The sequence below is a fragment of the Antedon mediterranea genome, chromosome 7 (genome assembly GCF_964355755.1).
Source record: "Antedon mediterranea chromosome 7, ecAntMedi1.1, whole genome shotgun sequence".
Classification (NCBI taxonomy): Eukaryota; Metazoa; Echinodermata; class Crinoidea; order Comatulida; family Antedonidae; genus Antedon; species Antedon mediterranea.
The window spans coordinates 16,058,728-16,076,581 of NC_092676.1; the positions used below are offsets into that span (position 1 = coordinate 16,058,728).

General features: G+C 31.6%; 2 protein-coding genes across 2 annotated transcripts; one reads left to right on the forward strand and one right to left on the reverse strand.

The window, feature by feature from the left end:
* Positions 1–3,273: 3,273 nt before the first annotated feature.
* On the reverse strand, positions 3,274–9,949 carry LOC140054670 (small ribosomal subunit protein bS6m-like). The gene is made up of 3 exons (XM_072099745.1): positions 9,787–9,949; positions 4,899–5,038; positions 3,274–4,330 (listed from the first exon to the last, which is right to left on the reverse strand). The coding sequence occupies exons 1-3, from the start codon at positions 9,829–9,831 to the stop codon at positions 4,108–4,110; spliced, it is 408 nt and encodes a 135-aa protein (XP_071955846.1). The 5' UTR covers positions 9,832–9,949; the 3' UTR covers positions 3,274–4,107.
* A 1,513-nt stretch (positions 9,950–11,462) lies between these two features.
* Positions 11,463–17,745, forward strand: LOC140054146 (ATP synthase subunit O, mitochondrial-like). The gene is made up of 7 exons (XM_072099031.1): positions 11,463–11,519; positions 13,968–14,015; positions 14,123–14,233; positions 14,551–14,623; positions 14,998–15,170; positions 15,982–16,068; positions 17,389–17,745. The coding sequence occupies exons 1-7, from the start codon at positions 11,490–11,492 to the stop codon at positions 17,500–17,502; spliced, it is 636 nt and encodes a 211-aa protein (XP_071955132.1). The 5' UTR covers positions 11,463–11,489; the 3' UTR covers positions 17,503–17,745.
* The last annotated feature ends 109 nt before the right edge of the window (positions 17,746–17,854 follow it).

The following is a 17,854-nucleotide window of genomic DNA, read 5'->3' on the forward strand; positions in this document are numbered from 1 at the left end:
GGGTTGTCACACTTGAAAACAATATCTCTGGAAATATCAGCAACAGATGTTGAATACTGTAAACATCATCGTCATATATTCTAGTAGATTATTATGTTACCGCGAACATTATAATTTTCATTTCTGTTTTAAATAGACCGCTTATTAGGCCTACTACACAATGATCTAAAAACCCCAAAGTTGCGCAAACTCACAAACATTTGCTTAACAACGAGGCAAAGAAAATAACAAGGCCATATACATGGCTGCAGTCGCGTGCGCAAATAGTCTTTACACCGACCGACCGACCGACCCACCAACCGACCGACATAGTGAGCTATAGAGTCAAGTTGCACGCGACTAAAAATGTACCGTACCGGTACGTCATACATTAAAAGATTATCTTTCACTTGTATTTAGGACATGGGTCATTATGCTTATCATTATGTATTTATGGCAAATTTATAAAAAAATTATAGCATAGAATAGCATAACCTACGGCCATTTTGTAAACTATTTATGGTAGTTTGTAGTGTACACTGAGTAATAACAATACTCATTACCATATTATTTTATTTTTCTTAATATTCAGTATTTTGAAGATGTGGTCACTGATGGTACGTTACCAAGAACTACATAATGATGCGTGATCGGCGTTGTGAATGACTGATATGGCTACATACAATATATAATATACATATTATATGGCTACATATAATATATAATATACATATTAAATGGCTACATATAATATATAATATACATATTATATGGCTACATATGATATAATATACGTATTATATGGCTACATATAATATATAATATACATATTATATGGCTACATATAATATATAATATACATATTATATGACTACATATAATATATAATATACATATTATATGACTACATATAATATATAATATACATATTATATGACTACATATAATATATAATATACATATTATATGGCTACATATAATATATAATATACATATTATATGACTACATATAATATATAATATACATATTATATGACTACATATAATATACATATTATATGACTACATATAATATATAATATACATATTATATGACTACATAATATATAATATACATATTATATGACTACATATAATATATAATATACATATTATATGACTACATATAATATATAATATACATATTATATGACTACATATAATATACATATTATATGGCTACATATAATATATAATATACATATTATATGGCTACATATAATATATAATATACATATTATATGACTACATATAATATATAATATACATATTATATGACTACATATAATAAATAATATACATATTATATGACTACATATAATATATAATATACATATTATATATAATATATAATCTTTAATAGGCCTACTACAATCCAATGCGTAAGGGGTACTACAGTGTTCTGTAGCAACATTATTTACTACTTGATTTCAGTTTTTTTTTAAAATATAAGTTATGCATAATGCCTTAAATAGATGTGAAGAAGAAGCAAAACAAATAATGATTTTGTTTTACATAAATTATTATTCAAATTAGGCCTAATGTTTAAATACAAAATATTTTTATTATTGTGTTATTAACTGTTCTTTGTAAATATGTGATAAAATGAAAAGCAAAGGCAACAAATATTTAAGAAATACGTGTTAACACTAACAGTTGGTATTAATTTATGCCAAGATATTGTTCAAGTTTAAACATTTAATAACATTTTATATTTATTGTAGCCTATTGTTATATCAAGATTTTGTACATTTTTGTGTTAGGCCTTTGATTATTTTTACCGGATTTGTAATAAATAATATAATATAAATGAATAAAATATGTAGTAATATTATTTTTCCTGCTTTTATCTTGTACAATATTATTACATTGTGAGTTTTCTGTTATATATCTAGCATGAACGAACGTAATCAAAATATCTATATAAATGAATAAAATATGTAGTAATATTATTTTTCCTGCTTTTATCTTGTACAATATTATTACATTGTGAGTTTTCTGTTATATATCTAGCATGAACGAACGTAATCAAAATATCAAAAATATAACTATTTATTTGCATTTCGTCTATAGAGACATATACAATTCGATGTTGAGTCAATTGTCTTCCTTAAATACAAAATACATTTAAAATGTCATGAATCTACTCAATTCATTAACAAAAAATTGTTTGTTTACTGTAGGCCCTATTCCGTGATTCCCGTTTGTATATTATAAACATATGGGCTTACAAACTATTTAAAAACTAAGTGATGTAAAGTTTAACAAACTATGCGGTCGTGATATTAAGAAAGTAAACAATTTTACTTACAATTTTAGCACAAAAATCTTCTCAAGTGTACAACTCTGACATTTGCTTTTAGATTTGTAGACGAGTCAGAGCATGACGAAAAGCAATGTAACGCGAATGAGTTATCAAACACAATGTAATTGGAAATTGATCAGTTTATACAGGCAAAACATAACATATACATACCTTATTTGTTACACCTTGTTCCTTCGATTGCACACTTTAGTGAATACTGTGAGATATGTTCTTATTTTAAACTAGTTTTATATATTCAATTTCCAGACTACATATCATAAATAATTAACATACATAAAATCGACACTATCGAATTAGAGGGCGAGGAGGATTGTGACGCAGTACTGTATTGTGTTTACAACAGCTTTCATTGTTTCAGGATGATTACCTGGCAACAAAAACTCGGATTTATTAATCTATAACTGATACAATAAGCGATCGACGAAACTGCCCATCCATATACAAATCGAGGGAGTTTGGCTCCAAATGGTGTATGATTCACAGGGTCAACTATACCTCCATGAGTTAGATTGAAACGATGACGAAAAGTGTAAAATCTAAAGAGCTAAAAGATCGGTCGATTTCCCCACAGAAACAAATCAAGGTGATATTGCTATACTAAATTAATAAGCCTTTTTTATCTACATTTTCAACAATGTGTACTTGATTTGGACTAATAAAAGCATTAACATGCATTGAGAGCTTGCGTATGCGCTATATAAGAATGAACTATTATTATAAGACAAATACCAACATCCAATAGCTGATTTAGGGTGGGACTAACCTTGCTGAAGTGGAACTAAAGTAAGAAAAGCAAGAACAGATACCACATGACAAGTAAAGTTTTTACTATTAGATACATAGTAAAAGCGGAACCAATACATATCCCATCGGTAACTGTTTAATAAGTTATCAAAATTAGCAAAAATATCCAATTTTGTCGTGTAAACAGAATTAAAAGTCAGAGTATTAGACCTATTTTGTTTATAATATGAAATTCACTGCAGCCGTGCAACAATGAATATGCAATTAAATTAAGACATAGCGAGACAATTATAGGATTGCGTTATGAATATATCGGAGTAAAAACAGGAACCCATATATTGTCACTACTCATTTTATTATACGTTTATACAGTATTTCATTTTCAACATTTCTTTAAAACTTTGTCAAAACCAATCTTCCAAATGCCAACACTTGTATGTTAAACTGTTAAATCATAGTGACTCAGTGACACTAACCACGTTTCTGAAAAACGCGATGTATAGTGCTACACCAAACTTTAGCTTGATTAAATTTCCATTTATTGGTCTTATTTGCATGCATGCTAAATTATTAAAACGTGTAATTTAATTGTAATCTTAATTAATTTAGTAGTATATTGAGCCTAAATATATAGTGGAAATTATTGCTATTAGTTGGAATTCGTGAAAAACAAAATCCATTTCACATACATAATGTCTGTCATAAAATTAGTGTCATTTGTGGTGATCACTGTCGATTTTGTAAACATTTATTAGTTTAGCAACATGTTTAAAAATCACTTGTTATTTATATAGGTGACGCATATAATATTACATTATTACAGCAACCGTTGTTGTTCTGTGTGATGATTGGAATTCTCTTAACACTGACATCTTCACAGACCATGATTCACATCAACTGTAGTCAGAATAAACATGATCAAGTCTTGTGGTTAGTTAGAGGTCAAGTCTAACCAACATTTATTGTTCATAAAATCATTTAGACTTCTATTAGTAATTCAGCACTACAGTGTAATGTCATCATTCAATAACACCAAGTTTCTTCCGTAACTTTTTGTCCGTTTCTAATTTCTTTGATTCTGGTGCGTACATTCCAGTATAGGGACCAGTACATTCAAACGGTTTATATTTAATATAATGTGGAACAATAAAGTGTTTTCTTATGATGTCAATATCCCTCTTGAAGTAAGGGTTGATATTGTGACATAACCGTGTTGACGCTTCAATATCTAAAATAAAGTAACTGTAAAGGAAAGAATAAAACCAAATTGTTAACATATATTTTTCAGCAAAAACATTAAGCATGATGATGAATCAAAATTTGCTGTTAATATTTATTTTTTGTCTGATATTTAAAAACTTGTTATTTTATTTGTTTTCACCAAAAAAAAACTCAATACTAGTAGAGTAGTAGTAGGTTAGGCCTAGCCATTACAAACAGCAGAGCAACAAAGAGCAACAAAGGCTATATTTTGTCAATTGTATAGACCAGTATTTTTCACTCTTCCCTGGATAGACAAATACTTGTGTATATTATTTAGTAGATTAGTTACATCATAATAGTCAATAATTTGGTACTTTTCGGGAATTGATTTTTTTATTTGGACAAGACTAGTATGTACATGAATTGAGGATAAAAACACAACTGAAGTGGAATCATTATACTGTAAAGGATCATTATTATCAATGGGAATGCTGTGGTCCTCTCCAACTACCCATAAAAAAAACCTGAAAATACTTTTTAAAACATATTATAATCATGTTTTTGAGGCCCAATTTTACTCAATTGGTTTTGTTAATACATTACTTACTGTCCATAATAAAACTTTTGAGCATGGGCCATCATTGTATATGGTAGCTGTCGCTCTCCAAGACTTTCCATACCTCGTACAATGGCACCTTGATTAATCAATTCACTCACAACTCGTTTCATGGCCTCAACAAGTGTTGGCTGAAACCAAATTTAAACATTACACTAAATCACTGCTAATTTGAGTGTTACCAACACTCCGTTTGGAGACGTTTAAGCTAAAATATCTTTTTTGTAATCACTTGCTGCCTTTGTATACAATTGAAGCATAATAATATATATTAATTAATTATATATTTAGTTAGGCCTTTTATTTTAGTTTTTTTGGTCTCCTAGGGCCAGGCCTATAAAGGTTAAATTTCTAGTCTACAGACAGTAATTTCGGACACATAGGCCTAGGCCTAGTAATAATAATTGATAATATAATATTTTTTAATTTTTGAAATTTGCATATGTGTTAACATGTTGAATTGTTATATAGGCCTATAGTATGTCACTTCAATAATAATTTTTTTTCCCTCTTTTGTGGTTAACCACCACCTTTATTCATTCAATATTTCATACATATTTCGTTCACATTTCATTTTCGTACATTAAATTTCCGTTTTCTACTTTTTTCGTTATTTTCTGATTTTTACTCTTTTAACCTTTATACATAGTGTTTTAATTATATGCATACAGAAACCATAAAAATCTACACTTCATTTTGTACATGATATAATACTGTACATTTTAAAATACAAATATGGATGCCACTTATAAGTTACAACATGCCTAGTGTATTCATATTATTTAAACTGAATCCAGGGATTCTGGCATACAGGTTTTTTAAGTTCAGTTTTAATTTTAATTATGTATATGACGTACACAGCCATTGAATACAATTGATTTTTTAATTGACATTTACTTCCTAACAGGAGTTCTTTGAACGAGCTACTGCTGTTATCTAGCTTTTTTAAATATATTGTCAATTTTTTCCACAGTATTACGTCTACAGTACAATAGTAAAACATATGTTTTTCGTCTTCAATGACTCCACAATTGTTAGATATGTTATTATTTTTCAGTTTCCAGTTATACAGTTTTAGATTTGTAGGTACAATTCTATTTAGTAATTTGTAATTCAACTGGGCAAATTTCTTAGTTTTTTCGTTTTTCACTTTTCTTTTCCAGACATCACACCACTTGATATCTTTGTTAAAAATGTTATTCCATTTAAGTATGCTTTTCGGGGGTATAAAAACATTATTAACAAAGTTAGAATAAACATCTTTTGTCGTCATCTTAATTATATTGTTGATATTGTATTCCAGCTTCACATTCATATATTGGTTCATATTTGGCATATTATGTTTAATTATACTTAACCACTCTTTTGGAATAGCTCTAGTTAAAGAAACATATTCAGCTATCCAGTTTTTCTTAATACGTAGTTGTTTAATTATTTCTATAGGTTTCATTAGACGACTGAAAATAATTATATCTCCAATTTGATTAAAACCTGCATCTATCCAGTTCTTAAAGAATAGTGGTTTGTTTCTATATTTAATATAATTATTACCCCATAAGTTTTGCTTTATCACTTCTTCATACTTGTTAATTGTACCTTCATTATTCATATTATTAAATTCAACACAACACTTTAGAACATTATAATAAAAAGATGGTATATTATCTAAGCCCATGTTATTTTTTAAATTGATATTTGACATACTTAAAATTAGTTGTTCGTTTCCAAATTTGTTAAAATAGTATAGTGGTAAGAGTTTCCATCTTACATGTTTTCTACACAGTAATTTTCTTGCCCATATCATTTTCAGAGAGTTTATGTGTAATGCGAAATCAGGCATACCTATGCCCCCTTTAATCATTTTACCGATTAAAGTTTTTCTTTTTATTTTTTCTGTTTTTCCATTCCATAAAAAGTTATATATCAATTTATTTATTTTAAAATAACATCATCTGGTACATCAATTATACATGCATTGTATGTTAGTTTAAACAAAGCTAAACTTTTTTAAATGGTAACTTTGCCAAAAAAGGTTAGGTTTCTTCCTTTCCATCTATTGAGTAGCATTTCTAAGTTCTTTAATAATATTAGTGTAATTAAAATTTTTTTTAAACGATGAAAAAAACCCCAAATGAAGCAAAAATGGCTAGCCTAGGCCTCTCTAGTAGTAGACTCTAGCTAGACTAGGCCTAGGGCCTAGTTGTAGTACTGTGTAGTAGTTAAGAGAAGTAGGTCCAGCAGAAGGCTGACTGAGTTTGACGTTTCCCTATCTCCTAATAGGCATAGGCCTATGGGGCAATGCAGGGTAGGCCTAGCTAGTAGTAATAGGCGAACCCTAGCCTAGCTAGTTAGGGCCTAGCTAGCTAGGGATTTCGGCCATAAACCGTCTCGGCCAAAGTCAAGTCGGCCCCAAGTCAAGTCGGCCCCAAGTCAACTCGGCCTCAAGTCAACTCGGCCTCACGTCAACTCCGCCAAAAAATAATCGGTCAACTCGGCCCCGTTAAAGTATGGAATGCAAAAGGTGCAAAGGAAGGGGATTGATAAAATAATATTTTTTACCTATGACTTTTTTTTAATGAATATTAATATTTAGACAATACTACATTTAGCAAAAAAAATAAGGAGGATTTCACCATCTTTCCTTTATTTACGTTTAATAAAATTAACAAACAATTGATTAATAAGCTAGCATTCATACTATTATTAATGATTACAATATAAACATTTTGAATTTGGAACATTGTAGACCCAATAATGATGATGCACGTACGTGGGCACGTATGTTCGTAAGTGCGTCAAAATTCAATAAACATGTCCGATATGCGAGGACATTTATTAGGTGTAATAAGATTGTTTGGTTGAATCATTGAGGTATTAAATAATGTTAAAGACCCCTTCCATGCAATTTTGGACGTTTTTTGGAAAATAATACATATATTTCACTTTAAAAACATTAAACCATGTCATTCCTTGTCTTAAATGTACGTTTTATGGTAAATTATGATAAAAAGTGAGAAACAATGCACTACAGTACCTAAGTAGCTCGCGGCGATCGACCTCTCGTGGACGGTCTTAGGCCTAGCCTAGCTAGGCTTAGTTTTGTAGGCCTAGCTGGTAAACATCGGTAACGTACGAACATCGTACGCTAGCTATATACCTAGCCTGACGTTGTATAGTTGCTGCATTAATTGTCTTTCTATTTTTGCCAGACTCAGTTGATACAAATTGGGGAAAACACGGTATTTTCGCTGAAAAGTTAAAGACGAAAAAAGTTATCGCAATAGGACCATATAGTATTATTTTTACATTAAATATAGTTTGTGATCTTAAATTAGATCTAAAAAATGTAGGGAAGGGGGCTTTAACTCCATGGTTGAATCACGCGTAGATTTCTTCAGTGTATGCATTTGATTAGGCGACAACATCTGAAACCAATTCGTAGCTGCGCATTTGGCAGCTATTTCGATATCTACAAGTGCTACGTGTTTTCGCTGACCGGGGGATTCCCCTTTTTTAAAAACGCAAATCATGGACAAAAACGATATGTACGATAATTTTTCTATGACCAAATGGTGGAACCATGGAGCTATAATATCGGCAATGACATCATTTTTTTCACGCTGCTGCTCTAGCCGGCTACGTCACACAAGATGACTCATTCATTAGATGAAATCAAGCAGCTTTATAGTACTACACTTTGACATTTTTGTTAAAATGGAAACTCCACTGTAATTTATTGGTACCACCTGTTGAATCCAAAAACGGCTGAGAAAAGAGTCTAACGACAAATCCCAAAGCATTCTGGTATTTATGAGTCCCATGATATAATTCGCTGTCAGATAATCATTGAATTATTATCAAAACAGTCCATTGAAGTTTTTGTTTGTAATAGGATACTTGAATGAAGTATCTAGGCGTGATGAAGCGATCCCCAGACTTGACCTTAGCAATAACAATAAGCGAGCAGCGTTTTTTGTAAGAAATATTCTTGTATATGAGTATTTTTCTTATTTTTTTTTTCGCCGTTGCTAAAGATACGGTACCGTATCCATGCTTTTAAAAACTAAAGATACGGTAATTATAGAGGGCGCTTCCGTTTGCTAAAAGTACGGTAAAATTGCATTCCTAAAACTCGTACCTAAATATAAAACTCGTTCCTAAATATAAAACTCCTTCCTAAATATTAAACTCCTTCCTAAATATTAAAAACCTAACCCTCTAAATAATCTCTCTTAAATTAAAAACTAAAAAAAAAAAAAAAAAGACGTCAAGAAGAGTATCGAACCCCCAACCCCTTAAGCCAAAGCCTCATCACATGCCCACTAGGCTACACAGCTGGCTTGCAGAAAACCAATGCAATAACCTATTTGATTAACATCCACATTACATAGCGCCCTCTATAATTACCGTACCTTTAGTTTTTAAAAGTATGGATACGGTACCGTATCTTTAGACATAACGTTTTTTTTTAAGAGTGGATAAATAGTAATAATAAATCATAATAATATTAAGTACTTTTTGCGTTCCATACTTGATTGTGGCCGAGTTGACCGATTAGTTTTTGGCCGAGTTGACGTGAGGCCGAGTTGACGTGAGGCCGAGTTGACTTGGGGCCGACTTGACGTGGGCCGACTTGACTTTGGCCGAGACGGTTTGGGGCCGACTTGACCTGCACCCTAGCTAGGCTAGGGCCTAGTCTAGCTAGCTAGTTAGGCTAGGCCTGCCTAGGTAGTAGTACTAGGCCTAGGCCTAGCCTACTAGATAGAGGCCTAGCCTAGCCTAGCTAGTTAGTAGGCCGGCCTAGCATACAATTAAATTATCGTTTCCATATTATTAAGTCACTAACATAGAAGAAATTCAAAAATCAAAGCTGACGAACCCTTTCTAAAGCTCGCATTATAAGAGACAGTTCATATCGAGGCATTTTAAAGTTTGTTTTTACGACTAGGCCTACTTCCTTACAGGCAAAAAGTCCATGTGTTGTGTTTCGTTAATAATCGTTGGTTGGTGTCGCCGTTTGAAATGCGTTGACATCAGAGGAAATACGTTTTGCGCGTTAACTTCAGGAAGTTTGTTTTTAGTATGCGTGGGGTTATTCATTTTTTAGTGAATACATGTAGCTATAAATTAATTAATAATTTATAGCGCCATGTTAATACAGTACAGTCATTTTATTCTAAATGAAGAGAAAATTAAAGAGTTCATTCATCAAGCACATTTTAATGAATCAAATCCTAAGAAAGTGATAGAATAGTATCAGTATGCCTCCTAGGCTATACATATTTATTCATTCCTCCACCATGTATGGGCCAATTAACAAAAGAAGGAGATGGATGACATCAGCTTACAATAAAAGTACAAATTACAACATCAAAAATAAATATAAAACTCTTTAAGAATTATAAAAGACCTATAGGCCTATAGACCCTAATAAAAAGTTAACATTTAATAAAAAGTTAAAATTAACAATAAAAAATTGAAGAAAGACAATGAATCATAAAAAAGCAAAGTCGAAGAAATCATTTAGAGAAGGCGCGAAGAATGAAGCTAATGACCTTTAGGGCTATCCTAGAAAATCTTTTATAAATGTATTTATTTGTAATGTTTTTTCGCGCCGCGCCTTTAGGCAGTTATATTCAAGAGGGATTCAAGAGGACGGAACTATTACTGAAATTGCCATCACATCATCACGCTGAAAAAACGGAACTTGTAAACTCGGACTGGGCATGCGAAAACCCCACAGCACGTTTGGGAGTCTATGAAATGATGTATGCAGACAGTGTATTCTGTAAGAAGACCCTGTTAAATAACAATTTCGTTTTGTCTGTCAACGTAGACCGGGCGGGTAGCCTATTGAATAATTGTCCAAAAAATCCTTCTTCGGGTAAATTTTGGCGAATGGTGGTGTAAATGAACTTTTGTTTGATTAGTGAGTAGGCCTACGATTGTTGGCGACTAGAAATTATAATTTTGTTTACTGGTTGGGGTAATGTGGGGACCCAACCCGAGCCGGAATATGTACAGTATAGTATAACTTAGGATTATATATTTGTTCTGAGTAGGCCACGGTCGACTTTGTTCATTTCAGATTGTTTACTACTGCCATCGTTAACACAAATAATTGATAATAAAATCATCATTTCTTAAATTAGCAAATAGAATACCTATAAAAAAAAAGCATGAATAAAGAAAGAACAGTAAACTATTACGTCAAAATTTGAATGGCGTTTTTTGTAAGAAATATTTCTTGTTTATAATGATTTTCCAAATAAATTCAAATCAAATATAGTTTGACGGATGATCACAAATGTACACGCATTTAAAAAGGCATTCTTTCATTTTATGCAAAACATCAGTGCGCAGGCGTAACCAAATACTGCAACAACATTTTTTTTTAAATAAATAAAACATTCTTCTTCTTATATCAAATTTTACATTTTTAATGTGTCATAAATTAAAAGAAAATATAAAACATTTACAATTAGCTTAAATGAAGCAATACAAAAACGTTACAGTAATTAAAACCCAAAATATAAATACTATTGGTTTAGTGGCTCGCTCGGACGTGAAAAAACTAAAAACATGGCTTCACCGGCAAAATTTTCTGTTTTGGTAAAGTTGTAAAATACTGATTAATATAGGCCTACAATACAAGTATTTAGTAGTATCAATTATCAATGTCTGTAATAAATATATTTTTAACGTATACAGATAAAAAAGTGACTTATTACTGCCGAGTCCTAGGCCTAGCCTTAGGCCTCCTCTCCCTGGATTACGGTCGAAGCGGCCGCCAACTAAAGCGGCCGCTAGTTCAATAACGGTAATCTGTATGGAACGCCGTGTGCGCTTTGATTGTCGTTGTTTTGTAATCTTTGATTGTCATTGTTTCGACAGGTTTTCTTTACCTCGGACGTAAATAACAATCTACATTATTATGTAATTTATTCTCTTTTTTTTACAGATTGAATGTGATACGCGTACGTTCTTTTAAATGAAATGGCGAATCGATGATTACTTATTTTAACTGTTCTAAATGATATACATATGTTTAATAAAGTCTAAAATACATTGTGGTGTTTATATTGTATATTAATATAATATAATAATAAGCCAATTATTAAGAATTATATATAAATAAACCAATCAATAAAGTATATCAAAATATATAAATATATTAATAATTAAAAATATTTGTTATTGTATATTAATTAATTAGTAAAATAACTAGTAGTGTTCGCAATCATAATTTAATTACAATAACATGATGACAGCAATTTATTTGTACGTAAATTATTAATGCAATACTGTATAAAGATTCAATAGTACATAATATGTCAAATGAGATATCAAGATTCGGCAATACCGTACGTAAATTATTAATGCAATACTGTATAAAGATTCGATAGTATGTAAAAATGAGATATAAAGATTCGGCAATACCGTACGTAAATTATTATTGCAATACTGTATAAAGATTCAATAGTATGTAAACGAGATATAAAGATTTGGCAATACCGTATACGTAAATTATTAATGCAATACTGTATAAAGATTCGATAGTATGTAAACAAGATATAAATATTCGGCAATACCGTACGTAAATTATTAATGCAATACTGTATAAAGATTCGATAGTATGTAAACGAGATATAAAGATTCGGCAATACCGTATACGTAAATTATTATTGCAATACTGTATAAAGATTCGATAGTATGTCAAATGAGATATCAAGATTCGGCAATACCGTACGTAAATTATTAATGCAATACTGTATAAAATTCGATAGTATGTAAATGAGATATAAATATTTGGCAATACCGTACGTAAATTATTATTGCAATACTGTATAAAATTCGATAGTTAAATGTAAATGAGATATAAATATTCGGCAATACCGTACGTAAATTATTATTGCAATACTGTATAAAATTCGATAGTTAAATGTAAATGAGATATAAATATTCGGCAATACCGTACGTAAATTATTATTGCAATACTGTATAAAATTCGATAGTATGTAAATGAGATATAAAGATTCGGCAATACCGTACGTAAATTATTATTATTGCAATACTGTATAAGGATTCAATAGCATATAAACGAGATATAAAGATTCGGCAATACCGTATATGTAAATTATTATTGCAATACTGTATAAGGATTCAATAGTATGTAAACGAGATATAAAGGTTCGGCAAAATATATTTCGATATATGTATTAGTTAATAGTAAATACAAATAAAATATACATTGATTTATCGGCAGGCAAACTTAATTATTATAGAAATATAAAGATTTGATAGTACATGAGTTGGCTTATATTTATTTAGCTGTAACTCAACTCGCCATAGGCCATGGCGTTGACAACGACAATCAAAGATTAAAGCGCACATGGCGTTCCATACAAATGACGATATTAAACTGGCGGCCGCTTTGGTTGGCGGCCGCTTCGACCATACTCCCTCTCCCTGCCCTGCTGAATATGAATCTGGTAGCTACTCTACTGTCTGTAAAAACGCTGTTCCATCTCCATATAGCTAACCTATATGCTTAGTTTTTCGGCTGTCGATTATGGAAGGGCCAAATTTATATCCTCTCAAGTTCAACCAAATAGCCTAGAGTTTTAATTTTCCATTTCCAATATGTTTAGACTAGGCTAGGCTTGGACCTAATCTAGGCCTAGAAATAATATAATTTAGTAAATTAAATTAGCCTTCAGAAACTGTCGGTGTCATCACATCATTTCGCAAAGAAAGGAGATTTGTTGTACGAGATGAATAGTATGTGCACGGTGTGCTCACATCATCAAAACTAAGCATAGCGCATGTGCATCATCTTGGTTGTTAAATTTAGACAAACTTGATTTGTTTTAATTGTAACACCACAACGTCGTCAAAGCAAACTCTGATTAGAGCGTGCCTTCTCTAACACTGAAACAGTATTCTGAAACCATCTCCTCCTCCTGTCTTCTGTCATCCTACTTGCTTGCTCCCTAGTCTTTTCATAACACCACAACACATCATTAAATTGGTTTCATTGTTTTTTTTTTCTGGATGTAGGCAAGAAAGCTGTCAACTTCAGCCATTCGACAGGGTCAATTGGTCAAGGTATGAAAAACTTCATTAACTTTTTTCGTTCACCTTTAAATGTACCCCTGTATAAAGTGGATGTACCCACTTATGTTATAAATTATTGTTTGGTTATATTTATTTAGACGCCTCTACAAGTATATGGAGTTGGTGGACGGTATGCTACTGCCCTTTATTCAGCTGCTACAAAGGAAAAACAACTTGATCAAGTCAATAAAGAGCTTGTAGAGTTCCAAGTAAGTGGTCCAATTGTTAGCTTTTAGTATCTGTACACGCAATATTCAAATGCCAACTTTTGTCAAAATGTGAGGCAAATGTACACCAATCATACATGTATGTTAAAGCGTGTAATAATCACTCTAGCCTCCACTGAGCCCATGCCGCATATACCGCATCCATGGTTGAGAATACACATTAAGAGGATGACTGTAATGAACAAACACACACAAGGAAGAAAAGTGTTGGTGAGTGATCACCTTCTTCCCTCAGTAGTATTTGTGTTACTGATTTTAACATTTTACTACATTATATACATCATTTCATTGTTTAATAGAATTTATTGAAGAAGGATGTAAAATTGGCAGATTTTGTTGGTAATCCAGTCATAAGGAAGCAAGATAAATCAGGTATGTAAAATTGAGATTAGGTTACTGGGATTTTTCCTTTCTGAATAGATGTTTTTAATTTGATTAGAAGATTGTGGGTCACATGATATTCACTAAATACTCTATTGAACTCTTACCTCACAGTGCAATATCCTTGCCACATGAAAATATAACCTTTCATCTTTCACCCTGTGAAATTAATTGTACCATTGCACTCGTAAATATTCCTTTTTTGTATAATAATCCACTTCTCATACAAACTATTTTAGTTTATTATCTAAACTCCATATTTCTAAATTCCTTTCTGAAAGTTTGTTAGTTCTACTATATGTTACCAAATTGTTCCCATATTTATTATTAACTTGAATAAAATATTTTGTTAAAACATTTTTCAGGAGTCTTAGGGAAATGGATGAAGGAGAAAAAGTATTCAAAGGTTACAGAAAACTTTGTTACGATGTTGACTGAAAACAATAGAGTAAAAGAGCTGAATGATATCTTCAGTTCCTGGAACCAGATCATGGGAGCACACAAGGGAGAAGTTGTCTCTACAATCACAACAGCTACTGTAAGAAGATTCAGTATAGTATAAAAACAATACACTCACGAAATCAGACTGATGGAAACTATCTCAAATATATATAGTGTAACCTCTCCTTTGGGACATGCCTACTGTAAAAACAATCAAGAAAAAATATGTTTCGACAATCCTATTCAGGGGAAACCTCTAATGCCCTAGCAAACAAATTTCTAGTAGATTTTTAATATTATCACTAGTTGAAAATTTCAAAGGTAGCTAATGTTTGCTGGTTGTAATTTATTACAGAAAAAACCTTTCTTTTTAGTCCAGCAAATGTACACTATGTTATGCTTATTTATGGTATTTATTAACATTTGCTTGCTTGCTTGCTACAGTTGTTGTGTTCTTTATTTTGTTAGTTATATTTTGTAGAACTAGCAAGGATTTGCTTGTGGATAAAAAACTAAATTTCTAGCCATGTTAGACCTGATATAGAACCTTTTCCTGTGACTATAAACATACACTCTCGATTTTAGTTTTAGTAAAATCATGACATTGTATGTTTAATGGACTAGGAGACTTTGATATACCCACTCTTGGTTTATTTTGTAATAATGTAATTTTATATTTAGAGGTGTTGTAGATTCTTGTTTATTAAATTCTGCCTCCTATAATTTTCTGCGTCTCCTATAATTTTCTTTTGGCCTACAGATTAGTTATTACCATTCATGTATACCATGTATAGTAGAAACAATTATGATAGAATATTACCTGCATACATTGGATTGTAAAAGAATACAGTAGCTGTTTAATTTTAGAAGGAGTATTTTCTCATACTGATAATGTATTTCTATTTCAGGCCCTTGATGCAGCTGCTAAAAAGTCTCTAGAAACGTCATTGGCTGGCTTTATAAAGAAAGGTGAAACACTCAACCTGACCTTAAAGGTAAACACTTTATCGTTTCTTTGTAGTTTTTAGTTTAAAATAATAAAATTACAAAGTATTTTGGAAAGAAACATACAATTTTTTCGCTATACTTTGACATTTTAACCTTTCAGTTCATGTAAAATTTCAGAATAGTATACAAATAATGAATATTTATGAGTTGGATGGATATTTCATGAGCACCTACTTTTATTCAATTTATCCATCGTAAAGTTAGAAAAGCTAGGCCATTCAAAGAGACAGTGCTTACTTTAATCATGGAGTAGAACAGTTATAAGACAGCGCACATAACAATTTCCGAACACGATTAGTCAATGTCGCGTGGCAAAAATAAAGTGTTAATTATCACCAATAGATATCACTTTGCTTTAGGTAGGGTTAACAGCAAATTACATGTGATGCGTAATTAATCAATTAAATTGCAAGAATACAATCAGCTCTGTTAAAATAATAGAATTAGAAGGTCATGGAAGTCATGAAAATTAACTCTTTGAGATAGCATATGAACCATTTGATGTGAAATGAAGGAGAATGGGTAGTAAGATTACATTTGTCCAATGCCACTAGGTTATTAATTACTGCAGTCTAAGGGCCTGTTCGTAGGGGTTGAAAATACCAGGTTATTCCCGATTTCCGTTCGCGTGACCCAAATAACTTTTGCCTCAGGCTACAAAAAATTTGAGGCAAAATGTTCACCAAATTTGCAGGTTATTTCAGCGATAATCCAATTATACTCGGCCTTCGAGGATAATAAATCTCCGATAGAGGCAATGTGTCAAATTTTGACAAACGTTCGCTGCCTAGGCCCGTCATTTCTCCTACGAAGCTCTTCCATACACGCTTCGAGAGCGATCGTCAGCTGGTGCTGTCCTTGTTGGTGTAGACCGCTTAGTAGGCCTAGCTGGTCGGTGGTGTTTCGTGTAACATTGGGCTCAAATTCTTTGTCAAGGAGTAAAATAATGGTTGTCAGGAGAAGGCATATTTCGGCAGGATTATCGGCGTTAAGAGGCATAAGGTTTGTCGCAAGGATAAGCAGTGTAAAAGGTAGCAAGTAATTGTTATTGTAAAGAAAGATCGCGACTATAAAATATACAACACGAAACTAGCGTGCGAAAATGGGGTCGTAGGTTGTAAAAAGACAACTGACCTTAAAACGTAATTTCCGGTTTGTGATTCGTCGATTAAAAATTTAAGCGGTTAAATATTTCAAGTACGAACAACGCTCAATTTATAACCCGAGGCATGGGTGAAATTAAGCGCTTATTTTAACCACCGTACGAACACGACCTAAATGTATAATGTTTTTTTTTTCGCCAACAGGTGGATCCATCTATTATTAGCGGTATGATTGTAGAGGTTGGTGACAAGTATATTGATATGTCTACAGCTACTAAAGTGAAAACCATGACAAATCTATTAAAAGAAAATGTTTAAGAAAATCTAGTTATTCTATAGGTAGAATGTATTACTGTATCTCAATACGAGATTGCATGATAACAAACTGAATATCCTTACTACAGAAAAATGGTTTTAGAAGGTTTAGTAATTCAAATATTTCAAACCATAATTTACCCATAAACTGAGCATATACCTTTGCTGTGGATGACACTAGACAATTAATAATATGATTGGATGAAATTGTTGATGTATGTTAAAATTAAAATTTATTAACTTTAATTTATCTGTGTGTTTGTATTCATTTAAGTACTTGTACTATTTAAATGTATGTAAGCTGATATGTAGCAATTCATACAGAACATGTTCACACAATCTCATGGTAGAAGAT

Coding starts and splice junctions, on each gene's coding strand:
- LOC140054670 (XM_072099745.1), bottom strand. CDS start 9,831: ATGCCTCGATATGAACTGTCTCTTATAATGCGAGCTTTAGAAAGG. Junction 5,039..9,786: donor TAATGCGAGCTTTAGAAAGG/GTTCGTCAGCTT, acceptor ATTTGGTTTCAG/CCAACACTTGTTGAGGCCAT. Junction 4,331..4,898: donor CAAAAGTTTTATTATGGACA/GTAAGTAATGTA, acceptor TTTCCTTTACAG/TTACTTTATTTTAGATATTG.
- LOC140054146 (XM_072099031.1), top strand. CDS start 11,490: ATGGCTTCACCGGCAAAATTTTCTGTTTTG. Junction 14,016..14,122: donor GACAGGGTCAATTGGTCAAG/GTATGAAAAACT, acceptor ATATTTATTTAG/ACGCCTCTACAAGTATATGG. Junction 16,069..17,388: donor CACTCAACCTGACCTTAAAG/GTAAACACTTTA, acceptor TTTCGCCAACAG/GTGGATCCATCTATTATTAG.